A 27,158-nucleotide genomic window follows, 5' to 3' on the forward strand; every position below is an offset into this window, starting at 1 on the left:
GAATTTAGGCTTCATCTTTGGACTTATCTTCAAGGTCACCTTTGCTGTCCAAAAGCAAGCCCTCAAGAAACTTTCTTATTTAATATTAATTAAATTATTAACAAATAATTAAATAATTAATTGAATACATTACTTAAATAATAAAAATTAAATTAATAAATAATTAAAAAATAAAGTAAATTAAATAAATTCTTATTTTAAAAAGTATATATACATTCACAAATTCAGGAAGGAGTTTTCTCTGTGATCATTAATGGATAACAATCTAGTTCTCTTGAAATTACTTTCACTTTATGAACTCTGAAATTTGGGGATATTTACTCTTTCTTTTCCATTCTACATTTTAAAGAAAATAAATACATATTAGAAATAGCTTGTTGCTCTAGGTTAGAATGAGATGATCTGTTCTTACATTCATGAAAATCTGAATCTCATTTTTCATCTTCAGCCTGTGACATGACTATGTGTGAAACTGATATTCCAACTTGTAAAAGTACCGAAAAATTATTTGTAGGCCACAGCCCACTTCACTGCTGCCCACAATACCAGTGTGGTAAGTAATACCTCAATACATACATATATTCACATATAGGCATACACATATAAGTACAACATATTTATATATCCATATGTATAGTACACACAATACACAAACTTCAATATATATACAAATATACATATATAATATATACACACATATGTGCATACACAGCATGTACACACATATACACACAAAAAAATACAAAATAAGATTTGTGGATTCACCTATACAGATAAATACACAATCATACACACACATACATATACTATATGGAAATATATCTATACAGATAAAAATGTTATACATACACGTCAGCATAAATGTGTACAGCATAATGTACAATACTGATATATACAATAATGTACATAGACACAAAATACCTATTCATGTGTATAATATACAGCCATATACAAATATATGTGAATATGCATTACATGCATATAAAAATACATTATAAGTACACTTAGATCTGCATATACATGTAATGTACAATATATCTTGGGGGGACAGGAAGAGAGTTACAGTTATGTATATACATGAATGTGTAGTAAATATAATATACAGGTATATATAAGCATTGTGCATAACATGCACATTATATATATATTTACATGCATATCTAAACATAGTATTATACACTTTTTAATATATTTAGCTAAAGACATACAACATAAATATATATGACACATACATATCTATAAGTAAGTGTATAGTTCTCTGTGTGTGTATAGATGTAGTTATAACCCATGCATAGGATATGAATGTTTATATGCATGTACAAACATGCATACACATATATATATATATAACACATAAATATATACATATGTACAGTTTCTCTAAAATCTTAGTGTAGTTTAAAGCTAATAAAACTATTAAAGTTATTAAGGCACATATATATACACAGATATCTGTTTAAGTGAGTGAAATACAAAATCTAATGTAGAGTAATGGATTATAATATTCTTTGTAACACTTAGGAAACTTTATAGAGCAGGATGATCTGTTTTTTTTTTTTTTTCAGGAAAAAAAGAAAGAGAGAAATAACTTCTTTGCTTTGGTAGGGGTTGATGATCATGGGTACAGAATATTGCATATAATTTGTTGGGCATCTACTGCTCAAATCTGTCTATTTTTATAGTGATAGAATATAGTAGAAAAATTCTGATATTTAATAAATGGAAATGAATAAAAGTTATTAATCGAGAAACTTTTTTAATTCAAAGAAAAATAAAACCATCTTGTTTTGTTTTAACATATTTGTAGCTTTCTTTCTTGAAACAAAATTTATTTGTCTTTCTGTAGAATGTGATATTTTGGCTTGTCCTGATTCTCCACAATCAGAGTGCAGAGAAGATCAATTTGAGATTCAAGTTCAGCAGGGAGAACCTTGTTGTTTCTCTCCTTTTTGTGGTAAGAAATCTTTAGTACATTGTACTTGCAGAAAGGAAGAATTTAATAGGGCCACTTTTGTCTGATAATGATTTTATGAAACTTCTTGTCACCAGGTGTTTTGAACTTTCAATTCAAGAATATCCACAGAAAGCTGTTAAAAACAGTGGATCTCTTTATTTCACATCCACTTCTAAAACGACAAAAAAGTAGATTTAAAGATATAGTTATATTTGAGCTAATATATCAATTGTTATGAACCCTCTCTAAAACAGGGGATTCTAAATTAGGGTTGTGAACTTATTTCGATGAATGTCCTTCAAAATATTTAGGGTTTCTTTTGTAATCTGATTTACTTTATTTCTTGAATTTAAAAATATTATTCTCATAAAGGCTCTCTACTCTTCCCTAAACTGTCTAAAGAATCTATGACACAGAAAAAGCTAAGAACCCTTGACTCACCTACTAAAAGCTAGAAACTGAAAAATATGAGTGGTAATAATATTTTTGTTTGTTTATGTACTGCTATAATGTAATATCTACATTTTAAAGAAAATTTTTAAAGTTTACCTAAAATGACAGTTGTTTGAAGAAAAGGCATTTTTATAAAATATGACTCCCTAACATTAGCACTCTTTATATTTTAATTGCTAGATAACTGTGATGTAAACTATAACTATATTTAATTATATATATGTGTATATATATGTATATGTATATATATATATATATATATATATATATATATATATATATATATATATATATATATATATATATATAATAGTATTCCCTTGTGGTCTTAAATTCTTCTACTTTGTTTCTATATTTTGAAAACTTTCATGCTACATAGCTTGGAAATGATGTGTGTTTGGCTTGGTAATACCTCTAACAAACCTTGGTTCTTAAATTTTCACAGAACAGTATTTGTCCCAGTTATAGTGGGTAGCAATTTTCTCATTGATAATGTTCTAATTACGCAGATGTGTTGACTCCTGTAATGCCTATTAGTGAGCAGATTGAGAGGTGTTTTGAGCTTGGTGGTTCTCAGCTGCAATGAGCTAATTTGACAGGGAGCCTGCACTCTGCTCAGCATTAATATCATGATTTAATGGCATGAGGAACATCAGGTTGCCTAAAGGAGAGCATACCAGCCTGGTTGGAAAATGGAGCAGTTACAAACTCTTCTGATGATTCAGTGTTGGTGTAAGGCTCTTGATTAGTCCATGAAGCTCTGGCCTGTGTGAGATAGAGACACAATCTTAAAAAAATCTGCCCTCAGTTCAGTTTATTCATAGAATGCTAAAGATCTTTGGGTGGTATTGTATCAGTGCTACAGAATTTCTTGTCTGCTAATTTTTAAAGACCACATAATTTCTAGCTATGTAAATAGTGGTTAATAATGTTAATATAGCCAAACATCAAAATGTTTTACCTAGTAAAAACTTATTTGCTTACTTTTTTTCCTGAAGCAAACTTTGTATATCTTCTTTTGAGCATATTTTCCCAAGGAAGTTGGGAAGTAATAATAATAATAAAAAAAGCACCTGTTTCATTTCAAGGCTTTTGCTAGGTGCTAGTGATATAAGTACAAAATATGAAACAATTCTTCTTGCAAAGAATCACATCCTAATAACACAATCCTAATCCTAATATCTTTAGTACCAATTTTATTGTTTGTGGCTTTTGGTTTTTACCTTCAGTTTGTGAACCTTGCACTGAGCCTATTCCATTGTGCATGGAGGGAGAATATCTCACTGTAGATCTCAGTACTACACATCATTGTTGCCCTCAGTATTACTGTGGTAAGTTAATTTTAACTAAAAAATTACTATATGTTTAGATTTTGCTGTTGATTGAGATAACTTAATATTGAAAGAGAATAAAATTAGATGTTTTCTGTGAGACCACTGCTATAATCCACACCTGATTTCTCCAGGCACAGGTTAAATACATTGTTGTTTTTATATATCTAAACTTGGCCTGTTCTTCTGCTCCCCAAAGTGGGTTCTGAATTCTCTGATTTTACTCTTTAGAGTGAGAGTCTCATAACTAGCTGAGTTCTTATTTCCAGCTCCCTCACTGACTGCCTCTATTTCCCGAGAAAGTTTCATGGCTTTTATGTGGCATAGACATTAAAGCTGCTATAGAATCTATGAGTGATTTTATTTGTTCCCACTAAGAAGGAATGCAGTATCTTATAAATAGTGCCAAAATCTTAGTTTGGTCTAATGTTAACTGAAGAAGGACACTTTTCATTAGGGAAGACTGTTGAAAATTGACTGCAAAAGGAACAATAGATTTATGGATAAAATTCATCTTGATGCATGTTATTGTCTTTTTTTTCTTTGTTTTTTGATTTTAGTATGTGAGGAGAATCTTTGCTCGCCACCTCTACTTAACTGCCCAGAGGATAGGAAACTTGTGAAAGAAAATGTATCAGGACAATGCTGTCCAGAGTGGCATTGTGGTAATTAACCTTGATCTTTGGATACTTTAATTTACTAATATGTTCATGCACGTCACACTAATTTATTTTGATTGATGTTAATATATTGTTTTTTTCCCCTCTTTAGAATGTAGCTGTGAAAATATTGTTATGCCAGTTTGTAATGTGGTAAGGCCATTTATTTTGTACTGGATTATATAAAAAAGATAATTTGTTCTTGCTATCTCTTTAAAAAAGAGTTATTTGGAGAAGGAGATGATATGGATTCAGTTTGTTTTCTAGCACCAGAAACCAAATGGGATTGATGATAGCTATTAATATATTATTTTAAGATTATACTTATATCATTTAATTTGCACGGCACTCCTGATAGTAGATGTCATTATTATTTCTATCTTGTGGATAAAGAAACTGAGACTCAGAGGTTAAGGAACACTCAGTGTCATATAGTTCATAAGCTTCTCAGGTAAGATTTCAAACCAACCCTTCCACACTCTATATGCTGTATCATACTGACTGTTATCATATCATGCTCTTCTTATGTCATTTAAAATTCAGTTTGCTCATTTATAATTTTTTTAGAAAAGGAAAAGAAAGATATCTCAATTTCAAAGGTAGCTAAAACTATTAACTTAATTCATCTAGATTAAGATATGATTGTGAAAACATAAATATTTCCATAGATAAAGGAAAAATTTTAAAGAGACCTTAAAGATTCTCAAGTATAGAGATCCAAAAATGAATATTCATAGTTTAAGAAAGGGGTAGAAGCCAGGAATATTTGGAGAATTAGTAGAGGGAGTTTCCTCCCCTGAGAATTCCCTCCACCAAGAGAAATACAAATTCAATCTCTGTCCCAAACATTTACAAAAATGACTTACAAAAAGCTCCAAAGATTCCTAACTCATTCTACAGGTTTCTATTCTTGTCTCAAACTATGAATATTCATATTTGGATGCTTCTTCATTGTTCTCATTCTCAGTTCTCAAAAATTGTCTTTAGAATGCAGTCTCTGACAGATTCAGGTTGGAAAAGTTTAACATTCACCAGAATATGGCTGTTTTCTGAAGACCATCTTAATAGGCTTAGAGAATGTTGTCACCAGCAGACTACCCACATGGAAATGAATTGTGGTATCATAGCAATCCCTGAAACAAAATAAAGTGTAAATCTACTCTCCTGTAAGAGTTCTTTCTTTCTCTACAGTGATAGTGACAGAGCAGCAGAAAAGTGCCAAATGCTGCTGATAATTATTTAGTTTTTAGAGTGTCTGCATGAATATTAACTGTTAGCCCTCTAAATGTGAGAGCCTTTTCCAGTAAGCTCATGCTTAATGAAAGACTATAGAGTTCACATTTATCTCAATGTCCTGAATCACTTCGCTCTTGATATTATTGCCATAAATGAAATGAGTGGACAACAGGAACAATTTAATGGAAGGATGGTTCGCATAGTCTCCTTGCAAGGCAAGTAAGAGAGCTGACCGATTTTTATGTATTCAAGAAAAATAATTTCATGGGCATTTAGTCATTTTGTATAGATATGCTCATAGTAAATAGTTGTAAAAAAGCTAACTATAGCTCTCTGAAGGTTGGCCAGTGGAAAATTATGGGCAGCTCAAGCAAGGGAACTTTTCTCAGATGAATCTCTTGAAGATGTCCTCAGCAGCTGCACTTATTGAATATCCTTCTTCTGCTATAGCTAAGAGTTTTGAGGATGTGGGTTTGTATTTCATCTGGAAGGAATGGAAACATCAAGCATAAGTACTTACAAGGAGCTCTATATGATGTGATGCTAGAGAATTAAGAAAACCAGGTTTTATTTGGATTTCTAGTCCTCAGACTTGAGTCTTCCCATTTATAACAATTGGACAAATCATAGGTCACTGATGTTAAGATATAGTAACTATCTTCATGGAATTTATAATTTAGTAATGGGATTTAGCATATGTAAAAATAAATACAATACAAAATAGGATACAAATACAAAAGGAACATTCAAATAGAATGCTGTATGAGAGATAAAGCCTCTTGAGGTAGAAAGATTGTTGGACCTGGAGTCGGGGAAATCTCAGCTCTATCACATAACTATGGGCAGATCACTCAAGCTCCTTTTCTTAAGATTCCTCATCTCTTCCATGGGGATAATAATATTTGCTAATATGTTCTGAAAAGAACATATCAGGGTTGTTGTAAAGAAGTTTTATAAACTTTTAAATTGTGTATAACTAACTGTGAATTATATAGCTGAATTAAAAATCACATCTCAGAAACCTACTAGTTGTATGATACTGGACAAGTCAATTAACTTCCCAGTCTCAGTTTCTTCTTCTGTAAAAAGGGATAACAATAGTATCTTTATTCCAGGATTATTGGGTGGATAAAGTGAAATAAAAATGTAAAATACTTTGCAAATCTTAGAGCACCATGGTAAATACTAGCCATTATTCTTATGTGAGATTTGAGGTCTTGAAAAGGAAATACATGTGTTAGAATTAAGAGGATTTGAGTCAGGAAGAATGGCTTTATAAGAGCAAAAAACCATCCTAGTGTCCTAAAAGAGGTTGTGGCTCTTCCAAAAATGCTCTTTTGGGTGGTAGTAATAAAAGCAACTCATTTTGTACTTTATAAAGCACTTTCCTCCTCTCTGGGGAAGAAACAGTATAAGTATTTGTATACCTATATTACTGATGAGAAAACTTAGGTTTAGAGAGTCTGTGATTGTGTAAATTGTGTCTCTGAAAAAAAAATGTTGTGCAATCATATTGATATTCTCTGTTTCTTCGTTTCCCCCTTCCTTTCTCTAATTATCAGGGAGAACTCACTCTACAAGATCAGTCCTTTCAAAGTGATTGTGGATGCCAGAAGTATCTCTGTGGTAACTGTACTTGTTATATGTTCCTATCTATAATAATAATAAATGAATACATGATATATAACAGATATTATTACCAACTGTTAGAAAGGATTGAAAATCATTTTTATTTGTGTATTACTGGTTCTTTCACTCAGTTATTTTAGAATGTAAATAACTCAAGAGCATTAATCTGCTTGCATTTTAAAAAATAATAAAAATTATTGAGATCATTTCATTTCACTAATTCTGAAATGTCATTAATCCTGCTGTTTCTTGATCTCACCTTACTTTCTATACCCTATGAATGCTCTGTTTCCAGTACTTTAAAAATATTAAGCATTTAGCACATTTAACCAAGAGGTAGTGAACAATCATCTGAGAAATGTTTATTGGTTACATAGTTTGTCTATGTAAAATGGACACCAAATGGTGCAATGGATAGAGTATCTGATTTTGAATTTAGGCACTGAACCCTGTGTTATCTTGGCCAAATTACTTACGCTCTTTCAATCTTACTTTTCTCATCTGTAAAATGGAAATAACAATAACATTTATCCCACCCACCCTGGCTGTTGAGAGAATCTTATAGAGTTGTTGTGAGGATAAAATGACAATGTAATCAAGGTGTCCTGTGAAGAATGAACAATTCAAGAGATAGAGTTTCTGGGCAATCAACACTCAATTTATTAATTAGGCTAGCAAATAATCAATAAATTGATGGTTAGTTGTTTCTCTCTGTCATCAAAGACAAAATCATGCAGATTCCTGAATGATTGCATATCTTGGAAAAAGAAGTATCTCTGACAGGTGAAAATCAACCCTGATTAGTAAACAATTAATGAGAAAGTAGGTTAAAAGTCCTGAGTTCCTCCTGCTGGAAGTGTAACGTGATCATGACGCAGCTACCTCCAGCAATCTGGACAAAGGAATCCATTTCTATCCAAATTGCTCCAGTTATTTTTCTTCTTCATAAGCTGTGTACTCCCTAAACTCCAATAAGAAGCTACAAGGGCATAAAATTATTTCTCAAAGGCAAAGATTCAATTAGATTAGATTTTGTTTGTAAGGTATTCTAATTGGGTGGGATCTTACCCAAGATCACAGAGCATGCACCTAGAGGATTTGAGCAACTCATCCATCAGCAATATCCTTCAGAGACCTGCAACCTGTTGGTTCCAGTATGAGAAACTAGAAAAACCTCAATCCAAATTTAATAATTGACTATTAATATTATAGAAAAATAATCATATCTCTCAGCTCTAAAAGTCTTAGGGCTTTTTAAACTAATAGTGAACCTTTTTTCTTTTTGGGGATATCCTGAATAAAGAGGTTTACAATTCTTGAAGCCTTATATAAAGGTTTATCATATTATCTAGTCATATGTCCATATGTATATGTAAAATTAACGTGATAATATATATATCACATTCTATCCAGTTCAAATATGGTAAAAAATGTTTTAAAAAATCACAATGACTAGGATAGAATTTTAATTTTGTTATAATTGAATCATTTCAGTAATTTCTGACTTGCTGTGACCCCATTTGAGGTTTTCTTGACAAAAATAGTGGATTGATTTGCCATTTCCTTTTTCGACTCATTTCAATGATGAGGAAACTTTTGGCAAATAGGTTAAGTGGCTTGCTCAGGATCACACAGCAATAAGTGCCTGAGGCCAGATCTGAACTCATGAAGATGAGAATTCCTGATTCTGGACCTAGAGCTCTATCCACTTAAACACTTAGCCGAGGATGACATTACTTCTATAATTATATAATTATATAAATTATATAATTATATAAATATGTAATATGCAACATTGCAATACAGATAAGTACAAAAGTAAGGAAGGAAGGAATCATCGGGGCAGATGTTATTATGGAAGGTTTGATAAAGAAGTGGTAATATATAATAAATTATAGCAACATTGTATTGAAGGAGTGAAGAGTTGAGTTCAAGTCCTACTTTGATACAGAGACTTAACACCCAGGGAGGAACTTAATCTCTCAGTGCCCTAAGAAACTCTACTATACATAACTGAGAAGATGCTTATCGGCTTTTATAGGATATATTTCCTTATCAGGAGTTCCCTATAAAAATGAAATTACAGTTCCAGTCCAAAACCAAATCTGCCATTAGTAGCACCCTATATTAGGGAAAATGGTGGGAAGAATCTATAGATCAACTATGAGCAGCTGCAGTAAGTCATGGCAAGAGATGAGAGAGAGAAAAAGAGAGAGAGAGAGAGAGAGAGAGAGAGAGAGAGAGAGAGAGAGAGAGGAAGAAGAAGAAGAAGAAGAAGAAGAAGAAGAAGAAGAAGAAGAAAAGAAGAGGAGGAGGAAGAAGAGGAAGAAGAAGAAGAAGAAGAAGAAGAAGAGGAGGAAGAAGAGGAAGAAGAAGAAGAAGAAGAAGAAGAAGAAGAAGAAGAAGAAGAAGAAAAGAAGAAGAAGAAGAAAGAAGAAGAAGAGGAGGAGGAGGAGGAAGAAGAGGAAGAAGAGAAGAAGAAGAAGAGGAAGAAGAAGGAAGAAGGAAGAAGAAGGAAGAAGAAGAAGAAGGAAGAAGAAGGAAGAAGAAGGAAGAAGAAGAAGAAGAAGAAGAAGAAGAAGAAGAAGAAAAGAAGAGGAGGAGGAAGAAGAGGAAGAAGAAGAAGAAGAAGAAGAAGAAGAGGAGGAAGAAGAAGAAGAAGAAGAAGAAGAAAAGAAGAAGAAGAAGAAGAAGAAGAAGAAGAAGAAGAAGAAGAAGAAGAAGAAGAAGAGGAGGAGGAGGAGAAGAAGAGGAAGAAGAAGAAGAAGAAGAAGAAGAAGGAAGAAGGAAGAAGGAAGAAGAAGAAGAAGGAAGAAGAAGGAAGAAGAAGGAAGAAGAAGAAGAAGATCACCACTAGGACTTGGTGACTTATTTTATCACCAAATACTTTTAGTGGATATGGTATATTTATTTTAGTGAAAAAGCCATCTAGATGCCTAACTGTAAAATCATCATCATCATCATAATCACTGTCATCATCATCATCTTTTTCATCTTTTTCTTCTTATTCTTGTACTTGTTCTTCTGTTTGGAAACACAATGCTCTGAAAATTTTGGAAATTTTCACCCTCAACTATATAGAGGCAGTCTGTCTTAAAGTCACAGTTTTATTAGGGTATTAACTCCTAAGCACAGTTTTGAAAAATGGTGTTGAGAAACAATGTGATATAGTAGATAGAGACCTCCAATCCAGGAAGACCTGAATGCAATTAGCTTTGAAACATAAAGTGTGTGATCCTGATAAGTGATTTAAGCTCTCATTGCTTTATGCCTATGTAGCTCTCAAAGACTTTAAATTGAAAAAAAAAGTGCCAACTTATTGGCAGAATAAGTTTCTTCTGAGAAGTTTCCAATCCCAATAAAATCCTAGCTGCACACCCTATTATTATCGCATCAATGGTGCTTTTGTTTTTGTTTAACTATAATTTCCCAATCCAGAAATCTATCTCTTGTACCAATAAATTTTTAAAAAGAGGGAAAAAAGGCAATGTAGTAATACTGGCCAGCATAACAATCCACTTAGCACCTTTTGAAGGATAAATAAATATTTTATAAGAAGAGCAATCTAGCATAATTCAAAGATAGCTATTACCTGGTCAGCAATAGGATGAAAAAATTTTCAGTCACAACTCTTTAAGACCATTAGCCAAATTAGAGATGGTTATTATCTGTGTCCTTGGAGGGCATATCTGTACCAAAAAGAATATGAAGTCCATATGAGAATGATTGAGATGCTAAATCCTTCATTATTTTAAAAACAATCAGGTTAAGAATTCAAAACAATACAAAAATAACAATTTTTCTTCTGGGTAATGAGTAGAAAGCTGTCCTTGAAACTAGGAAGCCAAGGACCTCCTTATTAAGGGTAACTCTGGACAAGCCACTTCTCAGTTTTCTAAGTACCTCTTTAAGACTTCAAGTTGCAAACCAAGTAGTGGCACTCATTGAGAAGCAATCTCCTTTATTGATGAAATCATGAGTCCACTCTACATAGTTCTTTTTCCTTTAATGAAAAATTGAATATAGCCTTTCTCCATTAACAAGTTGGTTTTTTCTTTTCTTTTCTTAGAAAAGGATAATGTATGTGTATTCCAAGAAATAAATGTCTTGAATCCTGGAGAGTCTATGATAAAATATTTTGAAGAAGATTACTGTCATCCAATAGAATGCTTGGAAGAAATGGATAATAGTACAGGCTATCATGCCATGAATATTTCTAGAGTGAATTGTTCAAAAGAATGTGAAGCGGTAAGAATCCTGTTAAAACAATGTTCTGGTAATAGCCTGCTTTTATATGCCATTAACAATTTTTCAAAGTGCTTTTCATACATTATCTTATGTGATGGCATGTAAATGGAAATTCGGGAAATTATTTGCTGTCATTTGAAATAGTGACTGTTGTCGGGGTTAAAGACTTTAAATTGAGTGGAGTTTTGGCAATTAAGATAATGATAGACTTAATGTAAATTTTTACGTTAATGTTAATATGTACAAAAAATGAGCTTTTGGACTTTATAAAGCTCATGTTAAGCCCTCAAGATATTCAGGGGACAATATTGATAAGTACAAAGGTTGACACAGAAACCACCTGTAACAGCACCACTTAAAGTTAATAATTGTTTTAATTAATTTGATGCAGTATTAGCATCAAATGTGTACCTGCCCCCAGAAAAGTGTGTAATTATGAGAGGGTTTGCTGCTAAAGGTCTCTAGTTCTCACATTTTATCATTTTATGTTGAAAAAATATTTATCAGGATTGGTTAATTTTATTTGTTTTAAAGGTGATAACAGTGATGGGTCTGGATTATTGTGAATAAAGAATCTCTGAAATGATTATTTTATTTAAAATCACACAGTATGATTTCACTAGACTACAATCAAGAACCATACTTTAGGTAACTACAGCCTCAAATAGTGCAAACTAAAATATATGCAGTCACTTCACAGGATCCATTATTCTTGCTAATTGGGACATATATATGTTCTCATGGTTTATTTGATATTTACTTTAGTGTTTTATTATTTCACACAGCACCAAGAATACGTTCCTTCTACTAGTGATTATGATTGCTGTGGTACCTGCAAGAATGTATCCTGTAGTTTCAAGATTGAAAATGATACATTTATATATGAGGTATCAAGACTTAAATTCTATTAATAAAGCTATATGGGATTTGTGGAGGCATTAGGAACATATTAGGAAGAAGCATCTTTCTATTATAGATGTCTGAATACCAAATGTATACTTTTATACTGACTACCTTATTATCAAAATTCAATAATATTTGAGATATAGAAGAGATCTGAAACAAAATTTTCTAAAAAGCATGTGTATGTGTGTATGTGTGTGTGTGTGTGTATGTGTACATGTGTGTGTGTAGAATGTTCACTACTAAATTTGACAAAGGGTGAAATGAAAATGCAAGGTTTATAATTAGGAGAAGATTTTTGGTTTTGTAGAGAAGTTGGAGAATAGAAAAGATAATGTATATGTTGGACACAAGAATAACAGTAAACTTTCCTACAAAATAATTTATAAATTTATTAGTGATAATATATTTTAGTTTGAACTTTTGTTTCACTTCTTGGAAAGTTAACATTTTGTCATTTATCCATTCAGATTCATTGAGGAAGAACTTACTGTCCCCTGACTTTTACTTTCCTTTCTTATCTTACATTTCTATTTTTATTTTTGGTTATATTTAAAACTACATTTATGGAATATAACTCTTTATAATTTATAATGAAATAAAGAATATTGAAACATAGAATTTCAATTCTAACGAAACCCAATGAAACTTTTCTATTAAAAAAATCTCTTGATTTTTATTTGATTCTTCACTAAGGAGGTCCATATGGCCATTCCATTTGAAAACTGCAGTAATTTGAGTGACTTAACTATTGTCATAATTTTTTGTTTTACAGGAAGGAAATTCATGGGTATTTAACTGCAGTAAATACGAGTGTATAAAGACAGATACAGGGACAGTGATTCTGAGCTACAGTATTGTTTGTCCTCCTTTTAATGAGACTGAATGCAAAAAGGTTTGTACTTAATTTAAAATTATTAAAATCTAGTATTTGTTATTATCAAAATATATTTTACAGAGTCATATTTTGGATTATAGTTAATTAAATATTTCCATTCAACTTTCACACATAAATTCAAGAAACATTTTGGATGCCAGTATCAAGACTTACATGATTCTTAGAGCTAATCTGGTCCAAGTCTCTTATTTCATAAAACACAAATGTGTCTTTTACTGGATTTCATAAGTCCCTTTCCCACAGAATTTCCTTTTATTTAAAAAAATAAGGGAGTTATAAGTTTTCTTAACACCTATCACAAAATTTTCCCTTTTTAGATTATTGGAACCTGAGCACACTCTATTTAGATATTTAGGTGATTATTTCCTTTTTTCCTCCTAGAATGAAGGCATTATAACAATAACTAATGAAGGCTGCTGCAAGATTTGTAAGTGATAACATGTTATATTGCATATTACTTTAGTTTTTGCTGATGAAATGTACTGTGATTCTTTTATTAAAAATTCAGAGAGGAAAGCTGATACCATCAAACTCAAAAAAGTTTAATGTTGTGTGGCATTGTTTGGCTTTACTTGGCCACCAGGTTTGTGACAGGGTTTTCTTTATGGAATATAATTAAACTTCTCTAAATGCCAACATATAGGTAGTACTTTGAGATTTATTTAGTCACCTTCATCTGAAGAACTCTGAGAGGGTTATGTAGTACAAGTATTATCTCCATTTCATAGGCTTATCTCCCCACTGTTCATGTCAGGATGACATATGTCTATGTCAGCAGGGATTTACCAACTATCACTATCTCTTCTTCCTCTGATCAATACCACCAGCCTAATTTCTCGGGTGACCTTTGTATCCAAATCATTATTCTTTGGAGCATAAGAAGATGCTTCCTTCACAGAGGTTCAAATTCCCCCCAGTAAGCGAAAAACATCATATCTATTACATGGTTCCAAAGGGTCAGTGATCCTTCTTTTCTTTGACTGTGAAACATTGATTCACATTCCACTCACCATGTATTCTTATGGAAAACTAATATACCTTGAGGCCTTTTTGAGCTGATTTATTACTGCATTGGGTACTGAGTCATCCAATTAATCATATATCCTTAGATCTTAGGTGTGTGATGAGACCAACTTTGCTTCTCTATTAAGAAACATCTTTTAATTTGATTGCAGTTCCTGTGTGTCCCCTGTTTTAGTCAGGATAATTCAGCAAATATTTACTAGGTGCCTACTATGTGATACTGGGAGTATAAAGACAAACATGAAAACTGGTCTCTTCCCTGGAGGAAACAACACTCAAACAGATAATACATTCAGTTTCAACAGACAATTTGAGGAGGGAGAGAATATTGACAAATATGGGATAGAAAAAGGCTGTCAGAATGATTATATATTTGGAACTAGAGGGATTTTAGGAAACATTTAGTCTGATGACCCATTTTACAGATGAGACTAGGATTAGAAACATTGTAGATATTATACAGGGAATAAATAACAGAGCTGGGATTTGAAATGGGAGCCTCTGATTCCAGCTATAGAACTTCTTTCATTAGACCCCCCCTTTTTTTTAACACTTAAATTATCATGTTTTTTTTTTCAGCAGATACAATGACATAATCTTACTTCTGATTATATAGTCAAAACTTTTCCAACTGTGTAAAGACTTAAAGAGCCTATGTTGTGGTAGCATAACTTTTAAGAACCCAGTAGGGTTTTCAGGCTATAATGAAGCATTGGAATAGGATATTTGTAGAACATCCTAAAAATTCAGTATACTAGAAATAAAGTACTACGGCAAAGAACAGGAAGAAAAGGAACCAATGACTGCACAGTTTTCTAGGTTGGTATTGTTCTTTGTTGTTCAGTAGAACTGATATGTTCCAGGGAAAAGTTACTACTGCATATACTTACTGAGAAAGCAGTTTGGTTGTTTATTTATTTTTTTTGAAGAAGATATATAGGATATATATAGCTATATATAGCAGGATTCTTAATCTGACATTCAAGACCCTTTAGGAACCATAGATTGATTTTAGGGAATTCTGTGAACTTTGTTGGTTAAAAAAAAATCTTTATTTTTGCTAAACTAACTGAAATATAGCATTTCTTTCAATTTTGGATATTTAAAAAATAATGGAAAGGGTCCATAATCTTTGCCCAGGTTCCAAAATGGCCCATGACACACATACATAAAAAAACCATGTCCTAGAGTATTGGCTTTTATTTGCATAGAAACTTAAGGCATCTATCCATTTTACTCCCTGGGAAAATTCAGCCAAGATAACAACCAGGATGGTGACAACAACAGTCATAACTATTTCTAGCACTAAATGGCAATGAAGTAATAGTTATGACAAATTATAATAATAAATACAACAATAATGAATACAGTAATATTGACAACAATGAGTACAAAATGATAATGCAAAGTGACAAAAACAAAAATAAAACAAAAACAAAATGACAAAAAACAAAAACAAGAATGATGAAGACAACAAAATTATAGCAATAACAAAAACATTCAAAATTGTTATCATCACAATAATAATGAGGATGAAAACAATAATGGTTAAAGCAACTAAGACAACAGTAATGATGGAAACAATTATAACAAGGACAACAATAAAAATAACAGCAATATTTATGAAAACAGAATTGTAATGAAATAGAAACAAAAATCCACATCAATGGTAACAATAGTAAGAAAACAATTTTGTTGTAATAATAATATAAATGGGGCTAACTAGATAGTGCAGTGGAGAGAACACCAGCCCCAGAGTCAGGAGAACCTAAATTCAAATCTCAGTTCACTCAATACTTACTATCAGACACACAACACTTATTATGTGTATGACCCTGAACAGGTCACTTAATCTCAATTGCCTTGTCAAAAAAGAAAAAAAATAATAAAAATAGTAAAAACAACAATACAATGACAACAACAATACAACAGCAACAAAAAGTTATGATAACAATTGGGATTAATATTTCACTTTGAGTTTGAATTTTTAAATATATTTTTTCTATAAAGCATCGTTATTCCCAAATTATACATGAGAAAACAGGCTTGGATGAGTTAAATGAGTTTACCATCATTTTAAAATCAGCAAGTGTCAGAAATGAGATTTCCTGACCTCCAACCCAAGGCTTTATACACCAGAAATAGAGAACTTTTCATTGTCCTTTAGTTGCGGTGACTCCTATATTCAGAAGATCTTCAGACTTGGGATATCCCTTAGTTTAATAGGAAGTGTTGAATCATAAATTAGACAAAGACAATGTAGTAAGGTTGATAAAGAGTTGGAGCTGTATTGAAGTTTCAAATCTGAAAGATATGGTTCTGAGATCCTAAGCAGGTCATACACAGTCTTTTAATGGCTCAAATAATCTTTTAAGACTAAGTTACAGAGCAGATACCAATTTGTACTGATAGAGGAAGTATCCTTGCTTGGGAGTTCTCTGCATTAATGAAATCATAACTCAGGTATAGTTTCAGACAAAAGTATATTGAAAAAGAAGGAACATGCCAATTAGACAAAAATTTGATTAATTCATGTTCTGATATTACTTTGATTTATTCATTCTCCCAAGCCATATAAGTCAGTGAAAGGATAGTGAGCCACATATGTAAATCAGAAATGTTGGTGAAAATCCTATGAGACCTCTCTGTCTCACTCTCTCTTTGATCCCCTGCCAAGAGCCAGGAACAATAAATAATAAGCTTACAATCCTAAAATAACCTCCAGCAGCTCAATTCCAGCTTAGGTATCAGTGCTAATTACTTGATTTAAGAAATGCTGGTTTCCAGAGCTTTCTCTTTGGGAAAGTGCCCAGTCAGCATAGCTTTTAGTTTATTCTACTTGAAAGTGGATGGTTTTCTTCTTTTTTTGTAAAGTGTATCTTAAAATATGCTATTATCTAGTTAGTATTAACAAGACTATAGTAGATTCACCTTTTCATATAATATTCTTTATTCAAGTTGTAACAGAATACTTGAAAGGAATACCAAATATTCTATCAGGGAAAAGTTACTACTGTATATGCTTACTGAGAAAGCAGTTTGGTTGTTTATTTATTTATTTTTTTTTTGAAGAAGATATATAGGAAAAGTTGTGTTTAAAATGTGCATATGGTGTGTGTATACATCTATATGTATGTATATATGTTTATATATATATTCATGCACAATATGTATATATCTACATCCATATTTATATTTATCTCAGATTATGATGAATCTAGCAGAAAAATATCATCTAATAAATATGAATAAGAATTTAACTTGGAAGATGATGTCTGTATTTAACTAAGAGTATATCTTAAATTCAGAGTTCAGTGATTTCATAGAAAGAATTATATTTAAAACTTTTTTTTTGCTCAATTGTCTATAAGGATAAAACACATCAGAATCACATGCTACTGCTTGTGGAAATGTTTGTAAATGAAAGCATGTGATATATAGCAGCAAGACCTATCTTTAATATACTTTCCCTACTATGAGAATTGCTTTTTTGTGTTTTTGATTTTTTATTTGTTTTTGAGGCAATTGGGGTTAAGTGATTTACCCAGGGTCACATAGTTGGGAAGTGCTAAAGGGCTGAAGAGGATTTGAATTCAGATTCTTGTGGACCCATGTTCTATCTACTACACCATCTAGCGGCTCCAAGAGTTGTTATCTTAACAAACGGTGTTTTAAAAAAATGATTTGATACATACAGAATGAAATAATTACTTTTTCATCTGTTACTTTTTCATAGTATATTTGTTGCATGAGATCAAGTTATAACATAACATAGGAGGAACACAGATATCAGTTCTCACACTCTTATTTTCCAAATGAGAAAACTGAGATGCAGAGAGGTTAAGCAACTTATTGTTGGTTTTTTTTTTTCATAATTATAACTTTTTATTGACAGAACCCTTGCCAGGGTAATTTTTCACAACATTCACTTCTGTTCTGACTTTTCCCCTCCCTTTCTCCACCCCCTCCCTCAGATGGCAAACAGTCCTATGCATGTTAAATATGTCACAGTATATCCTAGATACAATATATGTGTGTAGAACACATCTCTTGTTGCACAGGAAGAATTGGATTCAGAAGGTAAAAATAACCCGGGAAGAAAAACAAAAAAGCAAACAGTTTACATTCATTTCCCAGTGTTCTTTCTTTGGGTGTAGCTGCTTCTGTCCATCATTGATCAATTGAAACTGAGTTAGATCTCTTTGTCGAAGAAATCCACTTCCATCAGAATATATTTTCATACAGTATCATTGTTGAAGTATATAATGATCTCCTGGTTCTGCTCATTTCACTTAGCATCAGTTCATGTAAGTCTCTCCAAGCCTCTCTGTATTCATCCTGCTGGTCACTTCTTACAGAACAATAATACGGAATATTATTGGAATATGGAATGGGCATACATTCATTTTCCAGTTTCTAGCCACTACAAACAGGGCTGCCACAAGTATTTTGGCACATACAGGTGCCTTTCCCTTCTTTAGTATCTCTTTGAGATATAATCCTAGTAGTAAGCACTGCTAAATCAAAGGGTATGCATAGTTTGATAACTTTTTGAGCATAGTTCCAAATTAAGCAACTTATTGTTGATAGTCACCCAGCAGGGCAAGGAAGGGAGAAAAGGTCTGTTATTACTATTAATTCAGTGAGTTTCCACCCCTACATACTGCATTAAGAACATTAAAAAAAAAAAACTATTTCATGCTTCATCAATCATGCGTTGGGTCCCAATTCATCGCCTGTAGATATTCCTTGTATTAATTTAAATTTCAACTCATCCCATAAATGTGCCTCCTTATCTTTTGCAAATTCTTAATCATGTTTTCTTAAGAGCAGATATGTCAAACACATTATACACATGCTGAATGTAGCCCACACTCCTCCTGAGGATAGCCCAAATCAGATTAAAAGATAATTGGAAAATATTTAACAAAATAAATAAAAATACTATTAAACATGGATAATATTACATTTATATAGCTAGGTCAATATGTGATCCAGAGATTCTTATGTATGGATTTATGGTCCTTGTTTCTTTATGAATTTGATAGCATTGCTTTTAGATCATGCATCTACCTCAATGGTAGTATGTCTCTAGGTATTTTTACATTCTTCACACTTCTTGTAAAGCCTTTTGATTACCTACTCCTTTTAAAGGAATGAAATAAGCATTAAGTTTGTAAAATGCCATCTTTTTTGATCTCCTTGAAGGTAGGTATTACTATTATTATGATAATTATTATGCTATTATTTAATACAACATATGTATTTAATTTTACACACATACACACACACACACACACACACACACACACACATATATATATTAAGGTAGACTACATCATTTTACAACTGAAAAAAAATAAAGCAGAAGTAGTTAGCTTGGCCGGAGATCACACAGCTCATGTCTGAATGCAAACTTGAAATCAGTTCTTCCTGTCTCCAGTACAACACTCTATCTTCTGAGCTACCTGGCCACCTCCTTTTTAATTGTAGGATGTTTTTCCAAGGATATTTCAAAAGTTGTTTCTTGTGTATAGGTAAACACTGGCGAGCTCACATTAGGAGTCAGGAAAATCTGCTTTCAAATCCCACGCACCTATTTTCAACTCCAAGAATTAATTAGTTTGAGCAAATAATTACCCAATCCATCCAGGTCCCAGTCTCCTCAGCTGTGAAATGAAACCTTTCAGATGTCTTCTGAAGCTAAATCTATAATTCCATGATCATTTCTTCTTTGTTCTCTGGGTCAGCCGCAATACTCCTCTCATTTCTATTTTAATTATTTATAAATTGGTTATCTTGTTTTATAAGGTACCTTTTTTAGGTATAATATCCTGTTTATTCTTATATAGCTTATCATACTTGATTTGTACCATTACAATTTAGTGCTGTCATATGAACATTTCATTCTTAAATATAGAGACACCAATAAAATTTTAATAGTGATATGGCATTCAGTATTTTGGCTCTTCAGTTGCCTTGCTATACCTATCACAAATGTATTATTATGTTCGTGCCCATTGCATGCATAAGAAATAAGCTTTTATTAGGTCCATTCCATGTCCCAGTGCACTATCCTAAACAAGGGTGATACAAATACAAATGTGAGGCAATCTATCTTCGCAATGACTTTAACTGGAATGGTGTCCAGTTAAGGAAGTGTCTGTATAGACACAAGGATGATGACTTGATCCATAATGGGGAGGGGCAGGTCATAGAAGATGGCAGGATAGCCTGAGTGAACAGAATGAATCATGGCCTAATAATCTGACCTGTTAGAGGCCTGGGCCTAACTCAGTCATGTATCACTCAAAGCTGCATGTCTGCAAGAAGAAAGTTTCAAAGGAGAGTATATTGACTCAATTTCCTTTTAGGATATTTTTCTCTAGTCTGGTTCAGTCTGGAAGTACTGTTTCAGATGTTGAAAAGCAGTTATTAAAAGAATATGTGGCAGTAGAGATAAGATTAGATGGGATAGGAAGGAGGGTTTGGTGTAAATTTAAATGTATTTATGCTAAATTCAGCATGCCACCTTTAATCTTTTAAATCCTATAAAACTATGCACAACAATCCTATAAAACTCTAGATCAAACACACTAAAGGAGTGAAAATATTCTTCTGTGTCAATATAAGGATTACTATGATATCACTGACATTTAGAAAAAGTAGTACATTAAAATCAGTGAATGATGTGAACAATTAAGTGCAAAGAAATTATTGAAACAAGCATATTCTATTAATTCTCAAAGATTCCAAAATGATATGAAGGAACAATATTTTCTCTATTTTAATAGGCAGAAGGGAAGAAAGAATGTGCCAGAAAGTTACAGTAAAAACAACCATTAAAAAACAAGATTGTACAAGTCAAAGTCCTGTGAGTATGCAAAATCATTGTTTTTGTTTAACTATGGATATTTCTTTCCAGGAGACAGATATATGCATAATAGAAATAGTTTACATTTTTTGGGGGGGAGGAGGAAATTAGGGTTAAGTGACTTGCCTAGAGTCACACAACTAGTAAGTATTATGTGTCTGAGGCCAGATTGTCCACTGTGCCATCTAGCTGCCCTGAAGCTCATATTTTTATAGTGCTTTTTATGAAGTGCTTTTTTTCATGATAACTCCAAGGTAGATAAATGCAAGTTTTGTCATTCATATTTTATTTTATTTTTTATAATATCTTTTTATTTTTCAAAATACATGCAAAGATAGTTGTTAACACTCACCCTTGCAAAACCCTGTATTCCATATATTTCTCCCTCCCTCCCTCCCTGAAACAGCAAGTAATCCAATGTAGTTAAACATGTACAATTCTTCTAAACATATTTCCACATTTATCATGCTGCACACACAAAAAATCAGATTCAAAAGGAAAAAAAATTAGAAAACAGCAAAAAAGATGAGAAAGCTGTGTTGTGATTCATATACAGTTCCCATAGTCTTCTCTCTGGAAACAGATGGCTCTCTCCATCACAAGTCTATTGGAATTGGTCTGAATCACCTTATTATTGAAAAGAGCTAACTCCATCACAGTTGATTATCATATAATCTTCTTGTTGCTGTGTACACTATTTTCTTGGTTCTATTCACTTCACATAGCATCAATTCATGTAAGTCTCTCTGAAATCATCCTGCTGGTTGTTTCTTATAGAAAAATAATATTCCATTACATTCATATACAATAAGTTAATCAGCCATTCCCCAACTGATGGGCATCCACACATTTTCCAGTTCCTTGCCTCTTCTAAAAGGCTGTTATACATGCAGGTCCTTTTCCCTTTTTTATGATCTCTTTGGGATACAGACCCAGTAGAGACAAAGCTGGATCAAAGAGTATGCATGGTTTTATAGCATAATTCCAAATTGCTCTCCAGTATCATTCATATCTTATAAATAAACCCAGATAAATAGAATCTGGATCTTTGATTTAATTTTTCTTGTTCATACAATGAAGAAGGGGCAGATCAAGTATTCAAATATATATTCCTTGATTCCAAATCAAAAACTCTCTACATGATATCACATATCCTTGTTTGCAGCCCCAATTTGGGATTATTTTTCAATCAAAATGATTAATAACTTCTTTAAAGACAGTGTGTGAAAGTGTGAATTATTCTTTGCTGAAATTGACACCAACATCAAAGAGAAACCACAAAAGAGAGAAAAGAGAAACAGAAACAAGAGGGTGGAGTAGTGAGAGACTCAGACAGAGACAAAGAGACAAACAGAAAGGACTTTGTTTTAGGTCTTACTCCTAACACATAGTGGATGTATGACCTTGGACAAATTCTTTAAAAACTATTTTAAACTGTTTAAAAGTTACAAAGAATGATCTGAATTTGTGCAGGAAATTTCCTCACTTAAGTTTTCTATACCTGAGAAATCACAGCTAAATGAGTTTATTTTGGAAATTTCCTGCCCTATAGAAATTTTTTTAAATGAAAAGAATAATTTCCTTTTAACCTTCCCTTATTTTCCAATTATTTCCAGTGATTTATAATTATTTTACAATAATTTTGATGCCCATATTGAGAACTCTCTCTAAATATTCCATGATCTTTATAAGTAGTGTAATTCTGATAACAATAGACTCATTTGTTGTTCCTAAAGGTATAATCCAACTAATTTGTACCTATGTCATGCTTGTTTTATCACTTTACGTTTTTTCCCCTGACTCACATCTGCCAGTTAGTGTTATTTTACTTGTTGTGGGAATTAATTTTCTTTGACTTACTTATCCTGATCATATTTCCTTTTTTGTTAAACTTATTTTCTGGAATCTGCCAGCAGACATAGACATCTGAGAATTGTAATAACTAGGAATGGGACTGGGGGAAAATGATACTGAGTTGTTCTGACTTCTTATTGGCTCCAAGCAGCCATCATGGTTAGAAGCAGACCATTGTGAAAGTCTGCCAGGTTTCCTAACCGTGAGCAGTCATTACATTACCTGCCTCCATTAAATACAGGAGTGTGAACACCTTAAATGGTTATCTTTGAATGGTATTTTAGACATAATTGAGAGTTATCTGTCATTCTTTCACTAATGGTAAAAATGGAACTTCTCATGGACTCACATTTCTTCTTTCTTCTCTATAACAGATAAGCGTTGCTTCTTGTGATGGGAAATGCCCATCTGCTACCATCTACAATGTCAATATTGATAACCATTTTAGATTCTGCAAATGTTGTCGGGAAAGTGGAGTGCGGAATGTAAATGTGCCTCTCTACTGCACAGGAAATGGTTCAGAAGTTACATATACCATTCAAGAACCCATAGAGTGCTCATGTCAATGGAAATGATCTCTGTATTGAAAGTAAACAAAAAACTCAATCCTTCTCTATTCTCATAATGACCATTAAAGCTAGTTGTTATTTTCCTATCATTAGAGAGATCTGTACTTTTTTTTTAATCTTAAAAAAATTATCAAAGCTTGGACCCCCACAATTTTATTACTGACTGTAAATATCCTAAGTTGCTATAGTAAAGCTACATATTCTCTTATTTAGTATTTCAGAGTATTGTGCTGTCCATTTCAATAAAATTATTTTCCTATGTGATGTTGAAATAAAATAAGTATATAATTTTTAAAAGTAGTAGCTTCAGACCATTGCACTGATTAGAATATAATTTGGGGGAGCTCTCCATTTTGCTTAATTGCAGTTTAAGTCATCATGCATGAAATTTTATCTCCCTTTGTATGAACCTTGAAAGCAAAAGCCAGTGTTACTTAATATCCCCAAATCTCTATTTTTTATTTTACATAAGTACAGTGAATAAAAACTGGCTTCTAGATGGGTAGATTTAATCAGACTTTATAGACTTACAGAATTATAAGATCATATAATATTAGCACTATAAGGAGTTTTTGAGGATACTTAGTTCAGTTATTCTTTTATTTTTTTTGAAAAGTGCCTTCCTTTTTTTTTTTTTTTTTTTTAAGTGCCTTTCCTTCTATCTTCCATCATCTCTATATATATCAGATGGCAGTGGAGCAGAAAGTGAGGCTGGTGACTTTGCACAGTTCACCCTCACTTAAATTCAATTCACTTGCATATATTGACATTATCTCTTTTATCTCATGGTCCTTTTGGAGAACACAGGACAAACAACAATGCATCTTGGAACTATCTTTTTATATACTTGCCCCCTACTCCATTAGAATATAAGTTTCTTGAGAACAGGAGCTCTTTGATTTTTTTCTTTTTGTTTTATCAGCACTTAGCACAGTGTCCTGGCACATTGTAAGCATTTAATAATAAATATTTGTCGATTGATTAGTATATCAACTTGTCCAGTGTCCAAGTAAGCAATGACATAACTTAAACAACAATGCAGATCTTTTCTCTTGCATCCCACGACTTGCAATTACTTACATCTACAGGAATAGACACTGGAGTCTTTATTTGTAAAGGGTTAAAATTTTGTATAATTCTGACTGTCAGGTTCAGGTTCATTACTTATTGAAAGTAATTAATGAAAATTCCACAGATAGTATACTAGATATAGATAGTATAATAGATAGGGTGGGGAAAATGCAGCCTCAGCAGGCATGGGGAGGAGGAAAATCTTGTACCTTTATTTTTATACCATTAAATCTTTGGTATTATGTATATTATTATTATTTAACATAATTGATAAGTAGCCTAAAGTACTTAGAAACTGATATCCATATTTAAGATATAAATATGGACTGTAAAAATCATATGGAATTGTTATTTTGATGCTTATGCCACTTTCTCTGTGATGGGAGAATGAGATAAGATTCTTTGAATGTATTAATGCTTCTGTAATAGAATTTTGTGCCTTTAAATTAACAATTAAAATTATTGTGCTTGCTACAAATGTGTATTTCCTCCTAAAATTAGTATTTTCTTTTACACTTAATAACTGTCAGTATTTAGAGTAAATGAAAAAAATTATTTGGTTACAATAAGATAACACTGGCTGAAGAGCAATAAATGAAAGCACTAGACAAAAAGTAGTACCCATTTTTGTACATAGGCTATCACCTGTACTTTTAAATATATTATCTATAAACTATTAATATTTTTATAGGAAATCTCCATTTAACTTCAAAATAATTTTTAACAAAAAAAAACACTTTGTCATAGAAATTTAGTAGTGGTGTTAGGAAGAAAACTTGTGATTTCATTTAAGTAGGTGAATAAACTTCTTCTCCCAAATCAAGAGAGCACATACTCAAAAGTTTATAGCTCTAGAAAGTTATCATAGAGGACTGAAATGTTAAGTCTTGTCCAAGAGTTCATAGCCAGTTCTCCAAACATTATATTACATGGCCTTTCATATGAAGTTTATCATTCTGGTGTGTGTGTGTGTGTGTGTGTGTGTGTGTTTCTGTGGAAAGAAAAGTTTTCACACATTGTATGTATAAAATCTTATTTTAAAATTTCAAAAGGTATAGAAATTTTTAATTTTATATTGGAAAGGAACTCAGACATGTATTACAATGATTTTATAATTTGTATTTTATAATATAACATTCTGTATAATCCTCTGTATTTTAGCATAGAGATAGCATATATCCATTATGATGATGATCATGATGATGATTATATTGAACATGTGATAGATCCATGTTGGGAATTCCCAATAATGAAACTATCTCTGCCGAGTGGGCTACTATTCTATTATTCTGCCCCAGGGCACCATAAAGTTAATGATCACCTAGCTAGTTGTGCTTCAGAGGAAGAGGCCTTTAATCCAGGTTATCCCAACACCAAGACTAGCCTCCTCAGCAGGATAGATTTTTGATACCTTTCATAATTTAAAAAATAGATCTGTGATCTGTGATTTCACTGGTGTGGGCTAACTCTACCCCCAATCAATGCCAATCATAATCCTTATTGGTACAAAAATTCCTCAAGGGAAGAGTTTATAAATTAAAAAACACTTTTAAATTTATAGATTTCTATGATTCATGTTATTAAAAAATTCTCACAATAAAACTTGGAATGAAACATTTAAATTAATTTTTTAAAAAATCCAAAACAATGAATCATGGTCAGAGAAATGGACTTGGAGTCAGAAAGATCTAGGTTCAAGTTCTGCTACTGAGATCCTGGACTAGTGTCAGCCTCTCAGTGATCTGGTCAGCTCTGTAAGATGCTAAGCTGTAGATCAAGTACCTCCCTACATTACTAGAAAGAACTTTCTCTTTGAAAGTTTCATATGTCAGTGAAATCACAGGTCTAATTTCTTCTACCCCTCCAAAAAAAGAAAACTCAACATTGTGAAACATTAAAAGATGATAGCATGAGTCATTTTTAAGCAAGCCATCTTGATTTAACCTGTAAATTATTTATTACATAGCGATGTTTTGTAATCAATTTGTATTTGACCTCAAAAAATCAATAAAATTACTTAAAAATCTTTTTGTGTTCCTATGTATTATAATATATTTTTATTTGTAATGTAAATTCCATCTACAATAGAAACTATTTTTCTCTGTGTTTGAAAGTCATTCCATGATTAACACTCAGCCAAATCTAATGGGAATTTTCTTCAGTATATTGGTTTAACCTCAGCTTGAATTACTTCCTTCATCTCCCTGCTCTCTTTCTGGCTTTGCTTCAGTTAAGTTAACCTGATCTTTCCCACTTTTCCCTTCTTTTCACCAGGTGGACCAATGCCAGAAATGAGCTGTACTTTGTGAGCACTGTTCCAAATCTACTTCCATCCTTAGAGGAAAAAAAAATATGCCTGTTAAAATGAATCATTTTATAGGATTGGAGGTGTCCACAAAATTCTCATTTTGGTTTATTAGTTTGCTTATTAAATTAGTTTGCAGCATGACATAATG

General features: G+C 32.2%; 1 protein-coding gene across 1 annotated transcript in view; it reads left to right on the forward strand.

Moving 5' to 3' along the window:
• Positions 1-26,728, forward strand: part of OTOGL (otogelin like) — a 203,801-nt gene extending 177,073 nt beyond the window's left edge. Inside the window, exons 44-55 of the mRNA XM_051962480.1 lie at positions 449-553; positions 1,847-1,954; positions 3,637-3,738; positions 4,299-4,403; positions 4,510-4,550; positions 7,196-7,259; positions 11,332-11,510; positions 12,296-12,397; positions 13,189-13,308; positions 13,693-13,742; positions 21,133-21,208; positions 23,437-26,728. Of these exons, the coding sequence (XP_051818440.1) occupies positions 449-553; positions 1,847-1,954; positions 3,637-3,738; positions 4,299-4,403; positions 4,510-4,550; positions 7,196-7,259; positions 11,332-11,510; positions 12,296-12,397; positions 13,189-13,308; positions 13,693-13,742; positions 21,133-21,208; positions 23,437-23,637 (1,253 nt within the window). The 3' untranslated portion in view covers positions 23,638-26,728. The remainder of the gene's footprint in view (positions 1-448; positions 554-1,846; positions 1,955-3,636; positions 3,739-4,298; positions 4,404-4,509; positions 4,551-7,195; positions 7,260-11,331; positions 11,511-12,295; positions 12,398-13,188; positions 13,309-13,692; positions 13,743-21,132; positions 21,209-23,436) is intronic.
• Positions 26,729-27,158: the final 430 nt, after the last annotated feature.

Source organism: Antechinus flavipes, chromosome 5 (genome assembly GCF_016432865.1).
Source record: "Antechinus flavipes isolate AdamAnt ecotype Samford, QLD, Australia chromosome 5, AdamAnt_v2, whole genome shotgun sequence".
Lineage (NCBI taxonomy): Eukaryota > Metazoa > Chordata > Mammalia > Dasyuromorphia > Dasyuridae > Antechinus > Antechinus flavipes.